This window comes from Dipodomys merriami, unplaced genomic scaffold (assembly GCF_024711535.1).
Source record: "Dipodomys merriami isolate MVZ:Mamm:240054 unplaced genomic scaffold, mDipMer1.0.p SCAF_22, whole genome shotgun sequence".
Classification (NCBI taxonomy): Eukaryota; Metazoa; Chordata; class Mammalia; order Rodentia; family Heteromyidae; genus Dipodomys; species Dipodomys merriami.
Window position 1 is genome coordinate 23,305,744 of NW_027203604.1, and position 20,485 is coordinate 23,326,228.

The window sequence follows — 20,485 nt, forward strand, 5'->3', positions numbered from 1 at the left end:
AAGAAATTGCTTTCCCCTTCCCCCAAAAAAGAGCTTAAAATTGACTCCATTTATTTTTTTTTTTAATCCAGAGTTTTAGTAATCTCTTCAGAGTAGGATAGACTAAAGGGAATGAATGTGTAAAATCTGTCTTATTTCCTTAAGTAGCTTTTATGGATTTTCTTCCCTCCCTCCCTCCCTCCCTCCCTTCCTTCTTTCCTTCTTTCCTACCTTCCTTCCTTCCTTCCTTCCTTCCTTCCTTCCATTTTTCTCTTTCTCTTTCTTTCCTTTTGTTTTCTATCTCTTCCTGTTTCTCCTTCTCTCTTTTTTCTTTCTTTCTCTCTTTCTTTCTACCAAGCCTTAAAAACTACCCTTAAAAGTTTTGTGCTTTAAAGGGAAGATACAAGGCTATGTTGTACCCAATTAAAAAGTAGTGTAGACTTGCTAGAGAAGTCACCACAGTAGTAGGATGGAAAGCTCCTGAGCAGCATTTCCCCAGCAATAATAGTATCTCACCCACGTCAGGGGACCCACTTTTTTGGCCTTTGCTGGTCAGAAGGTATTCCTTCAGTCCCTATTAGAATGCATTAGAGTGATAATAGCAGTGTTTATATTATGCTCATTAAATGCCAGCAGGAACACTGGATAATACATTTAGATACCACAACCCATGGAGACACCAAGGTTACTATCATTTCCTTCTGTTTACTGATGACATGGGCTTCATGAGGTCATACTCAAAGTCACATGCAGAGTCAAGGTTCATGCCAAAGTTCTTAACCAGCCTTTCTTCTGCTTCCCCTAGAGGTCTTGTGCATTTGGGGTACAGATGGGTATCAGGAGGCCAGTTTCTACACAGGGTGGGTAGTGGATCACTTCCCTTATTAATGTGGATTGAGTGAAGCTCTGCTACCAGTGATAGGCAGTAGGGACATTGAAATGCTCACTAATTCCCTTCTGTCTCATTTCTGGGATGCCTAGTCCCTGGCTCAGGCACAGCAATTCTGGGTTTATAGCTGCAGAAATCTCATGGCTCTCACATTGACTGCTGAAGGATATGAGACGTGAGCTGGCAGATGGCCTTGCTGGGGCTGGGACAGAGCAGTAAGTGTTCAGACCCAGCTGACATGCCTGAACACCTCACAGAGGCATTTCCCCAAATCCCACCCTTGCTCGTAGTCCTGCAAGATTGGTTCTTCCTTCAAGGGGCTCAATTCCATATCACATCACTGTGTATCAAGTAGCACTGTCTGCTCTTTATCCACGTGGCTTCTGTGAGGGCAGTAGGAAAGGAAAAGGTCATGTCTATCTCTGTTGTTGCATTTGGTGCCAGGTACAACAAAAACCAAGGGCATTAGAGCCCCGATGACCTTGGTAACTTGATCTCTTGCATTCCATGTGTTATAGCCAAGGGATAAATACTGGAGTTTAATGTCTAAGAGATGATTACTATTTTTGCATTTACAAAATGCTTTCATGTTATCTGAGCTTCATCACAGACTTTACAGGTAAAGAAAATATAGCACTTGCTTTGGTGCCCCCATGGACCTGGATTCTGACCTGTATACTCAGCCACTACCCAGCTTTGTATATCCTCTAGGGCTCACTTTCTGTAGCTTATAAATGGTCATAATTGCTAGATGAGTCATGAAGTTTTTAATGAGGGGTGGAGGTCTTGATGTATAAGGAGAGTTTGGCAGAGTAAATGGCATAGAAAATAACCAGGACATATTAGCTTAGTACTAGTCCAATTGTCCAGCGATTAGGAACAAATCTGGCTACAATTAATAGTAAAGTGATATCAACTTAAACAAATTGTGGTTATTTTTCTCACATAATAGGAACTCAGAAGTCAAGCAGTATGCCGGCCAGGAGCTGAATGATGTCATTAAAGACTTTATTTCATTTCCTTCTACTTTCCATTGTTGCCTCACAGTTGCAAGATGGCTGCTGCACTTCTATCCATTGTTTAGAGGGCAGAAGTATAGTACTAGTCATATTTTCCACTCTGTACAATAGGCAAGAGCCTTCCCAGAACCTTACTTACAACCTTAGTAGATACGTGCTTATGTATGTCTTATTGGCCTAGACTAAGTCTTTTGCCTTCATAGTTACAAGGAACACTTGGAAAATGAGCTTTTCAGATTCATTGTAAAGCAGGCATGGAAGAAGATAGAATAAAATGGAGTAAGTTGAGCCAATAGGACTTGCCATGGTCATGTATTTTGCATTGTCATTTCAAAGACATTTAATTGGCCCTCAGGTATAGTGGGCTCAGTTCAATGTGCTCACAGCACATGAACAGCAACCCCCATTTCTAAGTGATTTCCCTTTATTCTCACATAATGTGTATGTGCAGCTATTTTCCCCCTCACACCTAGACATGATCTTTCCGTGTATCCCAGGCTGGTCTCAAACTTGAGCAGCTCCAATCTCAGTGGGCTCTGAGTGTTCATTGTTCAGTTTTGCCCATTTGTGGGGTTCATTTTTTGTGGGTCTGATGTCTTTCACTCAGCTATGAGCTTTACCTGTGTTATTGCACGGGAAAGGTCAGTGGTCTTCTGCTTTCTCCCCCACTTTGTATCTGTTCACAGACCTGGGATCATGAGCACACAGGTCACACACAGATAGAAGTTTTCCTTCTCCATTGATGGAGTGTCGTTTCCTCATGAAAAACACTGCTGTGACTTCTCACAAAGCTTGCCTGTGCCCGGCTGCTGCTGGCTCCAAAGCTACTTTAAAAGGAAGCTCTGGGAGACTTATCCATTTGCTGGAAGATGCTGTCAGCATAAAAGAATTTTCTTGGAGTGGGTGGTGGAAGAGAGTACGGGATGGATTTGATCTGGAAGGACATTTTTAGGCAAAGGGGAAAAAGCAGCCACCTAAAGCATCATTTGGAACCAGAGCCTGAAAGTCAAGAAATTGGCATCATCCTTCTGTGTTCCTTCCCTTTCATACTCTCAATGAAGGACACAAGAAACTCCCAGCACCTCTGCCCTGTCTTGGGGTTGGGCAATCTGGTGTGAATTCAGGTCATTTCTGGAGAAGCCATCTTTTCCCAAGACTATGGGCACACCTAGCAGATCTGGTGTGTCTTTTATTGCTCTGTGAAAACAATCTGTCCCAGACCAACTTGAGAGCAGGAGGAAAGAGCTGAGAATTTCAGTGGAGACTGAAGTGAGGAAAGGAGCTAGTTATTCATACAAGTATGGTCATGTATGTAAGTCAGGGATCATATAAGAAAACTGAAACTCTGTAATTTTCTCTGGTGGCTGGTCACCACAGACTTGTGTCTGCTGGGGTAGTGTCCTGGCATAGTTGTCTAAAGCTATGTCAGGAATTCTTTGTTCTAAAGCAGTTAGAATATGTTATTAATTGTATTGAGTAGTTTCTATATTCCTAGCACTTGCTAGAGGCTTTGCAATATATTATTACAATTGTTCTTCACAGCACCTAGGAAAGACTGTTATTATTTTACTGCAAGTAAACTAAAGGACAGAAAATTTAAATAACCTGCTAGTAAAGGCCAGAAGAAAGGCTGATATTCATTCTTTCAGATTCCAACAGCTTTGAACCTTGTACTATATTTTCCTATCTTCTTTTTTTAAAAAAAAATTATTGTATAGGTGATGTACAGAGGGGTTACAGTTACATAAATTGGGTATTGAGTACATTTCTTTTGAACAGTGATACCCCCCTCCTTGATTTTCTCCCAATTTTTCCTTCTTACCCCTCTCCCCCCAAGTTGTATAGTTTCATTTCCAACATAGTGTCTAGTGAGTAGCATTGCTGAATTAGTCACTCTTTGTCCCACCATTTCTGTGTTCCCCTTCCCCTCCCCAAATCAGATACTTACATACAATACAAAAGGCACAGAAATGAAAGGCAGCGACAAAAGGGGAAAAACAGAAAGGAACAAGAAAGAACCACAAAAAGTAAAATTAAAAAAAAAACCTTTTTTTCCCCATTTTTTGGAGTTCCTGTCTTCTTAAAATATATTGAATGATAAGGAGATATGGCCTCAATCCTGTCACTGCAAATCAAAACTGGTCATAAGACTGTAAGCCTAGACCCAATTGTTGTATGCCTCAATTTCTCTTATTTGAGGAGACTGGAGACTCTGATTTCTGATACTACCACCTAATCTAAAACAGGAGCACTTGCCACCTTTTTTTAAATTTGTGGTTCGAAAATGGGTTCAAAATGCCAGCAATTCTTACAGGTAGCTTAATTATTAAGTGTAAATTCAGAGAGGTAGATAATGTTTCAGTTTTTAAAAATACACATACAGACACATGTACACACACATACACTCATTCTTTAATTTCTCAAGTAAGGCTACATTTTCCATTGCCTTTCCCAGTCCATCATTCACACCAAGAAATGGTAAGTTCTTAAATAATTCATGTTGAAGCTTAGATTCCTTGAGGGTCTGGCAGGCTTTCATCTTGGATAGGATGATATAACATATTGCCAATAGCCAACCTCAAGTTGCCAACCTAAATAAAAATGTCTCCTTGTTCACTATATGAATTTGCAATATAAACCCTCTTAAATTATACCCTGTACTATTGAATTTAATTAAGACACTATTAAGCAGCTCTAAAAATAAGAAATAAGATGCTACTATGCCCTAAGTAGTTATGAATATGCTGTACTCAAAGAAATTATTACTGTATCATTTCAGACCCAGAAAAGAGAAAACTGGCCATGTGAGTGACTCAGGAGCATCTGTTGTCAAACATGGCCTCAATCCAGAGAAGACCTTCATGCAGGTTCACTATTTAAAGGTAACCGAACAATTAATGGCAGAAGCTACTTTTAAGTTAAACAATTACCTAACAAAGATTAGCAATATGTTTGAAGCAAAGCAAAAAAAAAAAAATCAACACTGTAATGATATTTCCTGAGGCAGAATCTTAGTGCCCACTAATTAAAACACTTCATACCCTAGGCCACTTCAGGTCAAACTTTCTAATTGCTATAATTTTCAACCTGGAAAATGGATAAAAAGGAAGCATTTTAGGCTGAAATCGTTAATCCTGGGGGCTGAAGAAGAGAGGTACTGAGCCTCTCTTCTCTTTTGACTCATGTGAACCAGGTCAAAACAGGTGGTTTTAGCGTTAACAAGGGGGCTAAAGACTATCCTTCATGTCCATGTCCATCCTTCCTGGTCAGAATATAAAGGGTAGCCTGGGAGAGAAAGGTGGCACCTTCTACATACACAGAGTGCATAGTGCTTGTGTGGGGAAGCACAGCATCTTTGTTTTTCTCTCTTCTTTTTTTCTCCTAGGGCTACTTCCTTCTGCGATTTCTTGCCAGAACCCTTGGAGATGAAACCTATTTTTCATTCTTAAGAAAATTTGTGCACATGTTTCATGGGCAGTTGATTCTTTCACAGGTAATTTATGGGTCCTCATGAGAACCTGATATGCAATGGGAGGTAATGTAGCATGTGGGGATTGGATGATGTCAGTATGAAAAACAGGAGAAAGATTTAGCATTTTATGCAAGGGGGAAAAAGAGAAAGTTAATGAAGTGAATACAAGGGAATTGTTGGTCTAGGGGGAGAGCAAGCTCCTGAGAGTTCAAGGACAAGTTGTAACCCCAAAGAATGTCCTGCATAGTGATAAACAGTAAAAGTGTTGTGTCCTAAATGACATTGACAACAAGAACAAACTAAGACTATTATTTTCTCTGGCTGGAATTATCTTTACAAGATTTTGTACTTGGAACCCTTGGATCGTCATTTGATGCCACAGTGTCAAAGTCATCCTAGCTGATGACACATATGCATCAGCCTCTTCTCTACTCCTCTGCCCTGTTGATTGTCTTCAGTGTCATTGCTGTTATATTTATAATCATATTTTAATTTCTGGAGTGTTTTTTTCTATCGCTTCCACTCAGTAGGACCTTTTATTTCACCTATATATAATACATGGCTGACATACAGTAGATCTGCCATGAATATTTGATAAACAAATTAATAGCAATACATATTGAACTCTTCAGACATAAAACTATCAGAGAAAGACCTTGTCAGTTTGCAAAGTAGAGCAGCACATAGCAAGAAAGTAGAGCAGCACATAGCAAGAAATCTAACAAAGAGTGAGAGGTTCAAAAAGTTGTCCTCATAGCTGACAGAGAACAGATGATGCACCCAATTTTTGCTGGCTAATTGGAGATGAGAGTTTCACAGACTTGTCTGCCTGGGCTGGCTTTGAACCTCAATCCTTATATCTCAGCCTTCTGAGTATCTAGGATTATAGATGTGAGCCACCAGCACCTAGCACTCACATAAACTTGTGAGCTACATTATCCATGTTAGAGCTAAAGGATACATATGTATAATCTGAACATATGTGGAGGGAATAACATGAGTATAACAAGAAGACATAGGTACATTTCTGAATTCTTTTAATCTTTTAAGTAGCTAGTAGAGAGAGATTTAAGAATCAATTTACAAGTACCATATGGTTGGTTGACTGATAAGTCCAAATTCCTGCTGTGTCAAATGAGTACCTTGTATTTACTGTGACTTCTGAGATTCTGATTTCTCATAAACTCCTAAAGGTCCATTTAGTACTCTCTCAACCAAGTTGATCAATTTTTCTTTTGCTTGACTCTTTAAGAACCTTAATTCACATATATTCAGATATAATTCACATACCATAAAAATCCTATTTAAAAATAGCTCTAGGCTGGATACCTGTGGCTCATGCCTATATTCTTAGTTACTCAGGAGGATGAGATGTGAGGATTGAGGTTCAAAGCCAGCCTGGAACAGGAAAGTTCTTGAGACTCTGTTATCTCCAACTAGCCATCTGTTATCATCCAACTAGCAGAAGAAAAGTTGTGGCTTACGTGGTAAAGTACAGTGGTAAAGTGCTAGCCTTGAGCAAAAAAGGCTAAGGAACAGCATCTAGGCCTTGAGTTTAAGCACTCAGACCCTGAGTTAAATTCCCAGAACTGGCACAAAAAAAAAGTGCTCTAGTTAGTGGGGGGGTGGGGGGGACGTTCTTTGTCAGTTGTGAGGCTTGAACTCAGGTCCTGGACACTGTCCTTGACATATTTTGCTCAAGGCTAGCATTCTACACTTTGAGCCACAGCTTCACTTCTGGTTTTTAAATGGCTAATTGGAGATAAGATTCTCATAGGGACTTTTTGGCCTGGGCTGGCATCAAACCGTGATCCTCAGATTTCAGCCTCCTGAGTAGCAAGGATTATGGGCATGAGCCACTAGCACCCACCTAATCAGTGATTTTTTTAGTGTGTTTATAAAATTTTATGCTCACCAACATTACTTATTTTTTTTAAAAATCTTTTACCATAGTGGGACTTGAACTCAGAGATTTTTACTTAATCGTTATAAGCCCTATCTCTTGAGCTGTTTCCACTCCTGTTTTGCTTTCATTATTTTTCTAACAGGGTCTCATTTTTGCCCTTCTTGGATCATGATCCTCTTACTTGTATTTCAAGCTTTCCACATAATTGGGATGGAAGGCACAAGCCACCATGTCTTGCTCTTTATTGGTTGAGATACAGTCCCTTGAACTTTTCCCCTGGGTGGTCTTGAAGTACAGTTCCCCCAATCTCTTCTTCTGGGGAAGCTAGGTATACAGATGTGAGCTACCACTCCCAATAGAATTATCTATTTTTAGAATATCTTTATCAATCTCAAAAAAAATCTATAGCAGTCACTTCCCCATAGGGAAGATAACCACCAATCTACTTTTTACATTTATGAATTTGTCTATTATACGTATTTCATAGAAGCAAATCACATGTATTATATATACATATTTATAATCTTTTGTATCTGATTTACATCACATGTTTCCAAAGTTAAACAGTATATATGCATCAGTGCTTCATTTTTTTCTGTGTGCCTTATTATGTTGCCTAGACTGGTCTTGATCTTGAGTTCAAGTGATCAACTTTGAATGATCAGCTTTGTGAGTATTTTTTTGTTGTTAGTACTTGGCTTTCAACTCAGGGCCTCACACTTTGCTATGCAAGTGCTCTACCACTGGAGCTATGTCCCTGGCTCCATTTAAAACATTTTAAATATTATTAATTATGATAAAATATAAATACAACAAAATTTACCATTTTATCCATTCCTAAGTATACACTTAAGTGGAGTTAAGTACACTTACATTTTTGGGCAACCATTACTATCATCTATTCTCCATAAATTTTTCATCTTCCCAAACAGAAATTTTGAACACATTAAGCAGTCATTTCTCATTCTTCTCTCTTTCAGCCCTCAGTATTAGGCAATCACCATTCTACTCTCTGTTTCTATGGGCTTGACTACTATAGTTTGTTCATGTGAGTAGAACTACACAATTTTTTTTATCCTTTCATGCTTTTGTGTCTGCCTACCTCACTTAGCCTAATGGCCTCAAGGGTCAGCCACGTTGTAGCCATTATTTTCCTTTCAATAGTCCATTGGAAACACATACCATATTTTGTTTATCCATTCAGCATTCATGTACATTTATTTGAGTTGTTCACACCTTTTGGCTGTTGTGACTAATGCTGCTAAAAAACATTAGTGCTTAAATATCTGTTTGAGTCTATGCTGTCAATTCTTTTGTGTATGTATATATTAGAACTGGTATTATATGGCAATTGTTTTCAGATTTTTGAGAAACTGTCTTGTGGTTTCATACCATTTAAGCACAAGAATTCTAGTTTCTTTACATGCTTGTCAACACTTACTGCCTTTTGATTTTTTTGGTTATTCTGGTATAAAACTATATTTCATGATGGTTTTGATTTGCATTTCTCTAGTGGCTATTGCTGTGAAACATTTTTTATGTTCTTATTGGCAATGAATTTCTATTAAAATTCTTTACCTTCTTCCTCCTTTCTTCCTTTTCCTCCCCCCTCCCTTTTTTTTTTTTAACAATGGAAAGTTTCTTTGAAAGTGTATGGAAAGCCATGAAAGAAAGTAGCAGAAACTCCAGCTGGAGAGGGCACTTTTGTGACTTTTTTTTTTTTTTTTGAGATAGAGTCTTACTATATAGCTTAGGCTGGTCTCAAACTCATAATTTCTTGCTTCTCCTAGGATTATAGATATGTTCCACCATGCATAGTTTTCCTTTACTTACTTTTTATTTACGTTGTTTTTTATTAGTATATTAAAACAGTACTTCATATATTCTGGATATGTCTCATCAAATATATGTAAATATTTTCCTTCATTTCATATACTGTCTTTTTTTTTTTTTTTTTTACTTTTCTGGTAGTATTCTTTACAATGGGAAAAGGTGTTGTTGTTGTTGTTGACAAGTCCAATTTATCCCTTTTCTCTTTACTTGCTTATTTCTCCAGGATTGCCATATCTAAAAACTATTGCCTAAAAAGTTCCTGAAGATTAACTTCTATGTTTTTTTCTAAAATTTTTATATTTTTAGCTCTTACATTTAAGTTTCTGACCTAATTTATATTAGTTGCTTATGGTATAAGGATAATGGTCTAACTTAATTCTTTTAGATATAAATACCTATCGGTGCCATAAATATTTCATGGAAAGACTATTAGTTTTCTTTCCTTGAAAAAAAATAAACCAGGGCTGGGAAGGTAGCTCAGTGGTAGAGCACTTGCCTTGCCTGCCTGAGGCTCTGGGTTCGATTCCTCAGCACCACATAAGCAAAAAAGAAAAAAAAAGCTGGAAGTGGCACTGTAGCTCAAGTGGTAGAGCGCTAGCCTTGAGCTGAAGAGCTGAGGGACAGCACCCAGGTCCAGAGTTCAGGCCCCACGACCAGACCTAAAAGAAAAAAAAGAAAAAAAAATAAACCAATGACCATTAATTTAAGAGTTTATTTCTGGAATCTCAATTATATTGATCACCATTTCTAACGTAATGACAGTTTCATACTGTCATGATTACTATAGCTTTGCTTTATAGTTGGAAATTACTGCTCTTTGAACTGCTATGTACTCATTACAAAAAGTGAAGCAATATGGAAAAGTACAAAGAAGGAATTAAAACATCATTCAAAATTCCATCATCCAAAAATAACTATAGAACGTAATTTAGCAATAGAATGTTTGCTAGCATGCACAAAGACCCCAGCATTACAAACACAACACAAAAAATACATAGAAAATAGTCCTATTTATATAAAACTTCCATATTCCTGAATATTTTATTTTGAATCAACTCTTAGTTGGCTGAATTTCATTAACAAATTGATGTTGAAGTTGCCATTTCACATATGACTTCAAGTTCTTACTGCTTAAGAATAAGAGAGAACTGTGGTTTGTATTCAAACTAAAAAATAGCTAGAGACCAGCCAGGCACTGGTGGCTTATGCCTGTAATCCTAGCTACTCAGGAGGCTCAGTCCAGACACGAAAGTCCATGAGACTCTTATCTCCCATTAACCACCAGAAACGGAAGTGGCACAGTGGCTCAAAGTGGTAGAGTTGAAGAGCTCAGGGACAGTGCCCAGGCCCAGAGTTCAAGCCTCATGACTGACCAAAAACAAACAAACAAAAAAGCTAGATATAGTACTTTTGATCCACATTCTATTTCCTTAGAACTTGATAGACATATCTCCACTACTTTCTAAGAATAAACAATTCTTTGAAAAAAAAAATACTTCTGAATTTACTTTACCCTCTTATACCATTTAGAGAACAGAAGAATTCCATAATCTCTTGTTTAGTAATTTAATTAGGAAATGGGATGGTATGGATGATTCTGCATTGTTTTCCCTCTGCCCTCCAGAAAACAATACACACTGTGTATTCTTCAGTGAGGTTGTCTTAATTTTATCTTAAACACTTCCCCCCCCCACCCCCACTGCATTTCAAGGTTACCAGTTTTGTAACTTCTTTGTCTCCATACATATAGTATTTACTAATTGCTTTATCTTTTTCATGTCCTTTGTTTCTCTTCCCTTTATTATTAGTGTTATTTTCTTTCATTTCTACTCATTGATGGGTTTTGTTTTTTAAATTATATTCCTATAATGGTATTATTTTGCTCCTTATTTCCAGTCATCTCATTTTATTTTGTCATCTTTTTATAAGCTTTCATTTTGGTAAATTTATATTGTCTTTTTTAACTGTTATTAATTTATTTCACATTGTAAAGCACTCATGGAATGTTTTCTTTTGTTCCTTGGACCCTTTGTCTATTAGGTGTTATGTTTCTTTCTAGGTTACAATAGTTTACATACTTCTAGTTACATAGATACATAGTCGTCTTTTTTTTCTCACTCTCAGCATGGCTAGTACTGACCCCATCTTTTATTTTTTCATTCTTACATATATTGGATAAATACAAGGCTTATTTTTCTACCTCCAAGATACAGTCTGAAACTTTCATATTACACATGGATGAATGAAGGGAACAAACTACATAGACTTGTATGTGGTCTTTGTTCGATGAATTCTCTCTACTTCTCTTTTTTAAAAAATCATTAAAAACCCCATCAAGATTTCTGTGTCTTAGCTGGGTGCTGCTGGCTCACGCCTGTAATCCTAATTACTCAGAAGACTGAGATCTGAGGATCACAGTTCAAAGCCAGCCTGGGCAGGAAAGTCCATGAGACTCTTATCCCAATTAATCACCAGAAAACCAGAAGTAGTGCTATGGCTCAAGTGGTAGAGTGCTCTCCTTGAGCTGAAGAGCTCAAGTACTGTGCCTAAGCCCAGAGTTCAAGCCCCATGACCACCAACAATGAAGATTTCCGTGTCTTAATATTAGGTATAGTTTTTTTTCTCCCATTGCAGGTGCCCCTTCAAATAAGATTGTGCCTTCAATTCAGATTGGAGCCCTACAGCATACCTGCACAATTTATCAGAATGACTCTGAGCTATTTACTTTCTGTGTATTGGCCCTCAATCTCCAACAAAGAGTTCTAGTCCTTCTGCAATAAAAAGGAAGATTAAAAAATATTCCTACTTCTCTCAAAATGTGTGGATAATTGTGAGAATCTTCAGGGATTGGCAATTCACCAGCACTCCTACTGCTAAGCATGATATTGGGGGAGCTACAAAGGGAGAGTTGGAAACTATGGGGGAATTTCAGCCTTCTTCTTGTGGTTGCCTCTTTTTGAGGTTTATGCCAGCAGGCTAGACTTTTTGGATGGTGCTGGCCAAGTTTTTGCTACTTTTTTAATTTAAAAAAAAATTATGGGTCATGTTTTTGTTTACATTACTAGTTATTGCCAAGGAAAGGCCTTGATCCAGGCTTTTTCTTATATCAAAGATTTCCTTGAATAAAGGAATTCTTTACTTCTAACAATTGCAATGTACTTTCACTTCTGACTACCCATCACCCCAGCATTTCAGTATTATCATCCCTCCAGCTCTAATCAAACCCCTCTCAAGTCTAACAATGACTTCCTTCTTCCTGATAATCTCATTTCGTCTCAGTTTTTACCCAGCCAATCCTGTCCTTTCTTTGCCATTTTGATGATTTGTTTTGCCTATTTCCTCTTTCCCACACCATAATAATTACTTATAAAATATCTGATACAAATTGCTAGTCCTGTATAATTACCAATCCAGTGACAGTTTATCCAGTAGAATCTATATGCACCTGCTTTTTATTGAATACTTTCACCATGACTGAAAAATAATGACTAAATTAGCCATGTGCCCAAATCAGTGTTAGTTTTTTTAAAAAGTTATAATGCTTAATTTAGCATTATTGGGTGATGACCAAAAAAGATTGATTTGATTAACATATATATTATTAGGAGAGTAGAGACTAAAAAGAAAATAAATCTTAAGAAACATATTTTCTGACTGTGATGTGGCCTTGGAACCATTTCAATCTACACCCTTCTCAGAATACTATTTTTGTTTTGCTTTTGGCTTTTATTTGTTGTTTTGTTTTGGGCATATTGAAGAGGTTACAAATTGTGACCCTTATTTGTTGCTAGCTAACTTGGTTCATAAAGACTGAGCCATGGGGGAAATCTCCTTGTCCAGGTAAGATTGTAAATTGCTTTCCCAAAACTGTGAGTTCTCTGAAAGAAAGTATGAAGACAGATGAAAGAAGTGGAAAGAGGATGTGAGGGAAGGAATAATTCTAAGACACATTTCTTTTTGTTTCATTGTATTGGGGTGAGTACAGAAGGACTTTTTCATAAGCCCACTCCAGGGGTAGATGCTAATTTAAAAAAATGAGTCAGGAAAATGAATGTTTCATAGTTACAGGTTAGTTCTTTAAAAGGAGTAAGCAGGGACAATTGGGTCAGTTCCACTGATGGGTGGTACAAAGACTGCTTGCTTGGACCAGAAACAAGTATCTCCTTGAACTGGATGGATTATAGTGTAGAAGCATAGCGAGTCCTGTAGAAAGAACATTCCTATAGCCTGTGGGAACAACTTAGAGATGTTCAGATGCTAGGATTCTGTGATTTCCACGTTGATTGGCATGTTCAGCTAACTGCTGTGTTACCTGCTGGTCTCAGCTCTGAAGCAAGAGGAGACAGATGCATCAGAATGGTGACCTGCTGGAAAGCAAGGTTTGATTTTATTTTCTACTTTTGTGCCAGTACTAAGGCTTGAACTCAGGGCCTGGGTCCTTAGCTTTTTCACTCAAGGCTGGCATTCTACCACGTGAACCACATCTCCAGTTCTGGCTTTTTATTGGTTAAGTACAGATAAGAGTCTCATGGACTTTTTCTGTTTTGGCTTGGCTTTGAACCTGGATTCTGAGAGCTCAGCCTCCTAACTAGCTAGGATTACAGGCGTGAGCTACTGGAACCTGGTTAGAAGGGCTTTATTTATGAAATATGCTTCTTAGGAAATAAAGCAGGGCTTCATGGGGACCTCCTGCACTTACCCTATATTCACAGGAAATTCAGGATGGGGGGGGAATTCAGGATGGGGGGATGCTTTACAATTCTGGTTTGTTTTGTTTTGTTAAAGGACACAATTGTAATTGCAAAAGGCAAAAGGGCAGAATTAAGGTTAATTATGAATTTCCTGTTTTTCATGCAATTAAATTCTCCCCCTTACCATTAAGTTGATGTAATTTTCCCACATAATTTTGCATAAATTACTAAGCAAATATGAGATCATTTGGTGGGTAGGGCTATAAGGAGATAATGAAGTGAAATTAGTAAGACATTCTTACTAATGTCTTACTAATAATTAGTAAATCCAAATGGTACTTGGATTTTAAGAATCCAAAATATGTCAATGAGCTAATGAAAAAATAATGTATGCTATTTACAGAGAACTCTATTACTATATTAGATTGTGATAAATAAATTCAACATTTTGCAAAAATAATTCTTTAAAAATTATAGGTACCTTCTATACCACTGCACCACACCTCTGGCCACCTCTGGGTCTTGAACTCAAGGTATGGGCACTGTCTCTGAGCTGTCTTGCTCAAGGCTAGTGCTCTACCACTTGAAGCACAGTGCTACTCTGGTTTTCTGGTTATTATTTGGAGATAAGAATCTCTAGGACTTTCCTGCCCAGGCTGACATCAAACCTCAATCCTCAGATCTCAGCCTTCTAAGTAGCCAGGATTACAGGCATGAGCCACCAATGCTTGGCTTCAGCCAAATAATTTTTTTTAATAATAAAATAATTTAATTTTAAAAGAATAAAGATAATGACCTCATTAGGCACTAGGTAGGATGAGATCTTAGGAAGACAGTTTGAACCTAGCCTGAGGAGGAAAATCTGTGAAACTCTTATTTCCAATTAATTACTACCACCTCCACCAAAAAGCCAGAAGTGGTAGAGTGTTAGCCTTGAATAGAAAAGCTCAGAGAGAGTACCCAGACCCTAAATTCAAACCCCATGACCAGCACACTCATACACACACACACACACACACACACACACACACACACACACACACACACACACTCCACATCTTTCAGAAATATTTATTAAAGCATTTGTTGATGAAAATATGATACTGGGCATTTACTTGTAAATAATATTAGAGACAGGGAAGTGAATGGTATAGGATTGGCTGTGAGTTGGTGAGTATGTAAAAGTTAATTATCCTAGTTTGTCTTTCTTTTTTGTTTGAAATTTTCCTTAATGAAAGATACAGAATGTGTGTGTGTAAAACCCTGCTTTTAGATTAAAATTTCCTTTCCTTTCCCTTCCTTTCCTTCTTTCTTTCTTTCTTTCCTTCCCTTTCCTTCCTTCCTTCTTTCTTTCTTTCTTTCTTTCTTTCTTTCTTTCTTTCTTTCTTTCTTTCCCTTTCCTTCCTTCTTTCTTTCTTCCTCTTTCTTTCTTTCTTTCTTTCTTTCTCTTTCTTTCTTTCTTTCTTTCTTTCTTTCTTTCTTTCTTTCTTTCTTTCTTTCTTTCTTTCCTTCCTTCCTTCCTTCCTTCCTCTCTCTCTTTCTCCCTCCCTTCCCCCCTCTTTCTCTTTCTCCCTCCCTCCCCCCTTTTTCCCCCTCCCTCCCCCCTCTTTCCTTCTTCTTTTTGTGCTGGGGCTTGAAGTCAGGGCCTGGGTGCTGTCCTGTAGCTTTTTCACTCAAGGTTGGTGTCCTACCACTTGAACCACAACTAATTCCAGTTTTTGTGATTAATTAGAGATAAGAGTCTCACAGACTTTACTGCTTGGGCTAGGACTATCATAGTCCTTAGATCTCACCCTCTTGAGTAGCTAGGATTACAGGCATAAGCTACTCACTCCTGGTATGGTTAAAAAAAAAATTCTATGGTGCAACATCAAAAATGTCAGCAGTTGAGAATTTTCATAGCAGTATAAGAGGCTGCAGGTAGAATGGAACCCTTGAACCTTGGATTTGAGAATGTCTTTGTTCCTTGACTGGCATATTCATCATCTTGATTTTATATTGATTTTTCTACAGAGTAGTGCAGGCACATTGTAAGTTTGTCATTAGCCTCTTGGAGTTTGATTGTTCAGTTGACAATCTAGGTTAAGTTTATGAATTTAGAAGAATTCTTACATGAGTAAGAAGGGGATACTACTCTGTTTAATGGCCAGCCTTTGGAAAATAGCCAAACACAAAATGAAATAAATTATTGAGTTAGGTCACAATAACAAACCTTACATTTTAAAATTTATTTAAAATTATTAAATGTATTTGTGGTTTTTAACAAACAAAACTCTTTAAGTAATTAGACTAAAGCCCTGGAAAATTAATAAATTAAATCTACAGCCTACTGAATTGGTCTAGGTCAAGCTCCCTTAGCAGGTAAGCTATCAGCAGCTGGGAATTCTGCGTGTATGTTATGGTTTCAGGCAGTTATTTATTGATGAACATCTTTAATGATTGCTTTTTTCCCCTTATTCTAGACTTTCCTTGAAATGTTGTTGGAGAACGTTCCAGAAGAAAAAAGGTGAGGACCAATTTAGGAATCAAGAGCCTAATTTTACCTTTAAAAAATGACCTTATCATTGTTTTGCTTTTGACAACCTAGAGAATTCTTTTTTTTTTTTTTTTTGGTAGAGTCAAAGACTAACGTAACCAAGGGAGCAAGGGAGTCACAAGTTAATCAACCAGACGTTGGGATAGGACCAAGCAGCTATGGAATTTAGTGTGCACAACCAAGTTTCCCCAGAGTCAGGAGCCCTGATTGTGGGGCAGGAGGCAAGCAAAGGACAATCTGTGTCCTCAGATGCTGAAGAGGGCTGGGAGTATAGTTCAGTGGGAGCTATCATGCACAAAGCCCCAGGTGTAATCCCCAGCATTGCAAAATTAGAATTGAATTAAAACGAACAGAAGAATGGAGAAGAAAATGGAGATGAAAACTTGTCCAGGTATTATGTCTTTATGCAAAGGACATACTGTTTAACTGAAGGCAAATATGTACTATTATACTACAAGCATCAGATGTGAGCTCAGGCTCTCTCATGGGTTCTGAACCCAGCTGTTCTAGTTCCTACGAAATGTTGCAACAGTGCAACTTATTCCTTCTGAATTTTAGTTTTCTAACCTCATTGGCAGGGATTTAGAGAAGATTGAAGGAGATTTACATCTGTTCTCAAAGTAGGTGCTTTGATTGACCTATTTATTACAACAAACATCTTCTATGCATAGCTACTGTATACACAGTTTACATACAGTAATCATTTAGTCCTAATGCAATATTCTTCATTATAGTCACCTTTAGGGGTTATTGTAAGATATTGTATATTGTATTTTGTTTTTGTTTGTGCTGGTACTAGGGCTTGAACTCAGGGCATTTAACTATCAATTGGCTTTTTTTTCTCAAGGTTAGTGTTCTACCCCTTGAGCCACAGGTCTACTTCAAGCGTTTTTGGTGGTTAATCAGAGATAACAGTTTATGAGCTTTCTGCTGAAGCTGGCTGAGAGCCATGATTCTCAAATCTCAGACTCCTGAATAGCTAGGATTATAAGCATGAGTCATCCATGCCTAGCTAGTACATTATTTTTACTCCCTGCCTTACCAAGATAAGGATTATTGAGGATCCAAGAGGAACAGTAAGTGGCTCAAATCTTACAACTCTATGTGTCAGTTAAACTGTAGTCTATCCTCTTATCCACTATGCCACAAGTAGGGAAACTGACATTTCTAGAAGTGAGGCAGATTTTCCAAGATTAATTATCATGAGAAAGAACACAGGCTCTAGCTAATGCTCTTATCAGCATACTGCTTAGTATGAGCTCACTGTTGGAAGAGGAAGATTCTTATACTTGGAAGTTGTAGACTTCCTGGCTATCTACCAGGCTTGTAGAGCAGCTTTAAGACCTCTGTTCTGGGCAATTAGAGTCACCTAACTTTCTTCTTCTAATATCCTGCCTGATTTGAGCCTTAAAAATAAATACCCTAAAATACAATGTTTGATAGAAAAATTGATATTCAGATATTTAAAAAGCAATTAAATATTACTCTCCATTCTGACTCATAGTTTTAGCTATGGTTTTGTGCATATAACAATGAATTCTATTGCCACTAATATAGTCCTAGATTTAGTTGAGTACTCACCTACATGTTAAAAAGTGTATGTTATAAGCAGTCTCAATTGGTATTAGGCCACCAAACTAGGTACAGGAGATAACAGGCAAATTCAGGAGAAGCGAAGGACCATGTTCAAACGGAAGGTGCTGTGTTCTGTTCTGTTTTTAATTTTCCCTAAGCATTGGATTTTTACCTTACCTATTTTGTTTAAACTTCCATATCTTCCACCTTGCATTCAGAAGTCTCAAAATTGTGTCATCAGTGGGCAGAAGTGGTATCTTTAGACTTCTGATTTTGTTGTTTTGCTTTTGCAATCAGTGCTGGAGTTTAACAAAGAGGCTCAGTCATGTTAAGTACATACTCTATCACTGAATTACTCCCCAAGCCATACCTACTTCTTAAAAAAAATAAAGTAGAAACATATACACATAAAACAAATCAATGCATCATACAGAATTAACATACTTGATGAATTCCTTTCTTCCTGCCTCTCCATGTTCTGCCTTTTGATTCTGAAAGAAGTCTTATCCGTAGAGATTGCATGAGACTTTAGTCAATGCAACATAATTAGCTTTTCAGAGGCTGTCCAAAGGAACTGTACTTTGTTTTGGAAATTTTTAAATGTTTTAGATTTACCATCCTTTTTTTAAAAGTGGACATAATGGGTTTTCTTCATACAAAAAGAATGTGTGTGAGTGTGTGTGTGTGTGAGTGTGTGTGTGTGTGTGTGTGTGTGTGTGTTCCTTTTTTCTTTTGCCCCTGCCCCAGAATAAATTCAGGTCCTCTGATAGATTTGAGTAGTGCAGAGAAAGACAAAAGGAGAAGAGAGGAGGGGAGGGGAAAGAAAGGAAAGGAAGGAGAGAAGGCCAAGTAGTAGTAGCTCAGGCCTATAATCCTAGCTACTCAAGAGGCTGAGATCTGAAGACTGCAATTCAAAACAAGCCTGTGGAGGAAAGTCTGTGAGACTCTTATCTCCACTAAACTACCAAAAGCTGGAAAAAAAAAAAACTGGCTCAAGTGATAGAACTCTGTCTTGAGTGAAAAAGTTAAAGGACAACACCCACCCAGGTCCCTTCGGATCAAGTCATACTGGCACACAAACAAAAAAAGGAGGAAGGAAGGAAAACTCCTAAGTGTAGTGTATTACCTCCTTATATATTACCAAAGTGTATTCTGAGTGATAATTGAATTCTTTCAAAGTCTATCTTAGGGTATAAATACAGCAATTTTTGCTGAAACAACAAAGTGTTTTAGTTTGGGAGGTCTCTCTTTTAATCTTCTTCATAATACGGTTATAGAGTTCATTTGGATGGCCCCTGAACCCTCTGGCTCTAGAGGACTTGGATTTTATCGTTGTGGACATTTATTGAGGCAACACACTGGGACCACAAAGAGACTTTTGTTGTAATTGTGTAAGTTAAAAGCAATGTCCCTGCCTTAATAGTGGCCACCAACCACATGCCCTTTGATAAAGTACCTCTCCCAGTTAGGATCATGTTTTGCCTAGCAGGTTTAAACCCATTTGTTTTTTTTTTAATTCTCCTTAAAAATTAAGGCAATCTCATTCTTATTTAGGATGAATCTATTCTAGCAACCATACCAGGATATATTTTAAAACCTAAATATCTTTTGCCTGGTAATGAATCTCAGAATCTAGTTCAGCTATTAAAACAGACTATTTACTCTATTACCTATGCAACATATTGTACCAATTTTATCTAGATCTCAGAGGGCCCCACACCTACCCCCTCGAGCCTCTAATCTTTGGCCCCAATTGTAAAGTGATCCTTGGGCACATCTGTTAGGCACGTGAGCCATTCTGAATAGGGCATGGCTTTTCATATCCAACCAGTCAGCTAATGTTTCTGAATTTTCTTGCTTCAAATTTTCTTACTTGCTCTTTTGAGCAAGCCAGCAGGCCCTAGGTTGGACACTGGGGAATAAAGAAGAATAAATCCCATGCCTAGCCCTCAAGAAGTTTCTAGTTGACTACTGAAGACAGAAATGAAACTGGTTGTTAGTATCTGTATAAAAACTACTTGTAAGGCTGTGATCCAGGGTTTGGGATGAGGCTATTCAGAGCAATCTCGTTATCTCCAGCCTTGAACCTAAAACAGCACTCAAAGACAAAGAAGTCTCACTGCAGGTTTTCAGTAACAAAATGATATCAGAAGTTCAGAAAGATTCTTTTGGGGGTCAGTGTAGAAGGTATATGTGGGAATCATGGGCTAGAAACCAAGAGACCAATTAGAAACCACTACAGCAGTTCAGTCAAGAGATCCTAAGAGCTGTAATTATATCAGAGATGATGACTGTGGTAGTGGGGTTGAACATAATGAACAGATCTGAAGGATATTTGAGAAGCTGATCAGTTGTGAAAGTTGAATAGAGGAGTCACACAAGAGGCTGACCTTTCTCTTGGCTCTTAAGTTATACTCAGAAGTGGCTTTGGAAATACTATAGGGCAGTTGTTTGTCCCTTGGATCAGTATGGAGGGAAGGGATGGAAGAACAACAGATTACTAGGTAGAAGTGCGGAGATGACGCAGAAAACAATACCAAAAAATCTGCTCAGGAAGAAATCCAAGTGAATCCTGGAAGCTAGGC

At 37.9% G+C, this 20,485-nt stretch overlaps 1 protein-coding gene across 4 annotated transcripts in view; it reads left to right on the forward strand.

Moving 5' to 3' along the window:
- Positions 1-20,485, forward strand: part of Aopep (aminopeptidase O (putative)) — a 342,923-nt gene that overhangs the window by 212,143 nt on the left and 110,295 nt on the right. For all 4 annotated transcript variants that reach the window (XM_070033698.1, XM_070033700.1, XM_070033701.1 and 1 more), the window contains 3 exons: positions 4,667-4,769; positions 5,273-5,380; positions 16,252-16,295. In XM_070033698.1, coding sequence (XP_069889799.1) covers positions 4,667-4,769; positions 5,273-5,380; positions 16,252-16,295 — 255 coding nt within the window. The remainder of the gene's footprint in view (positions 1-4,666; positions 4,770-5,272; positions 5,381-16,251; positions 16,296-20,485) is intronic.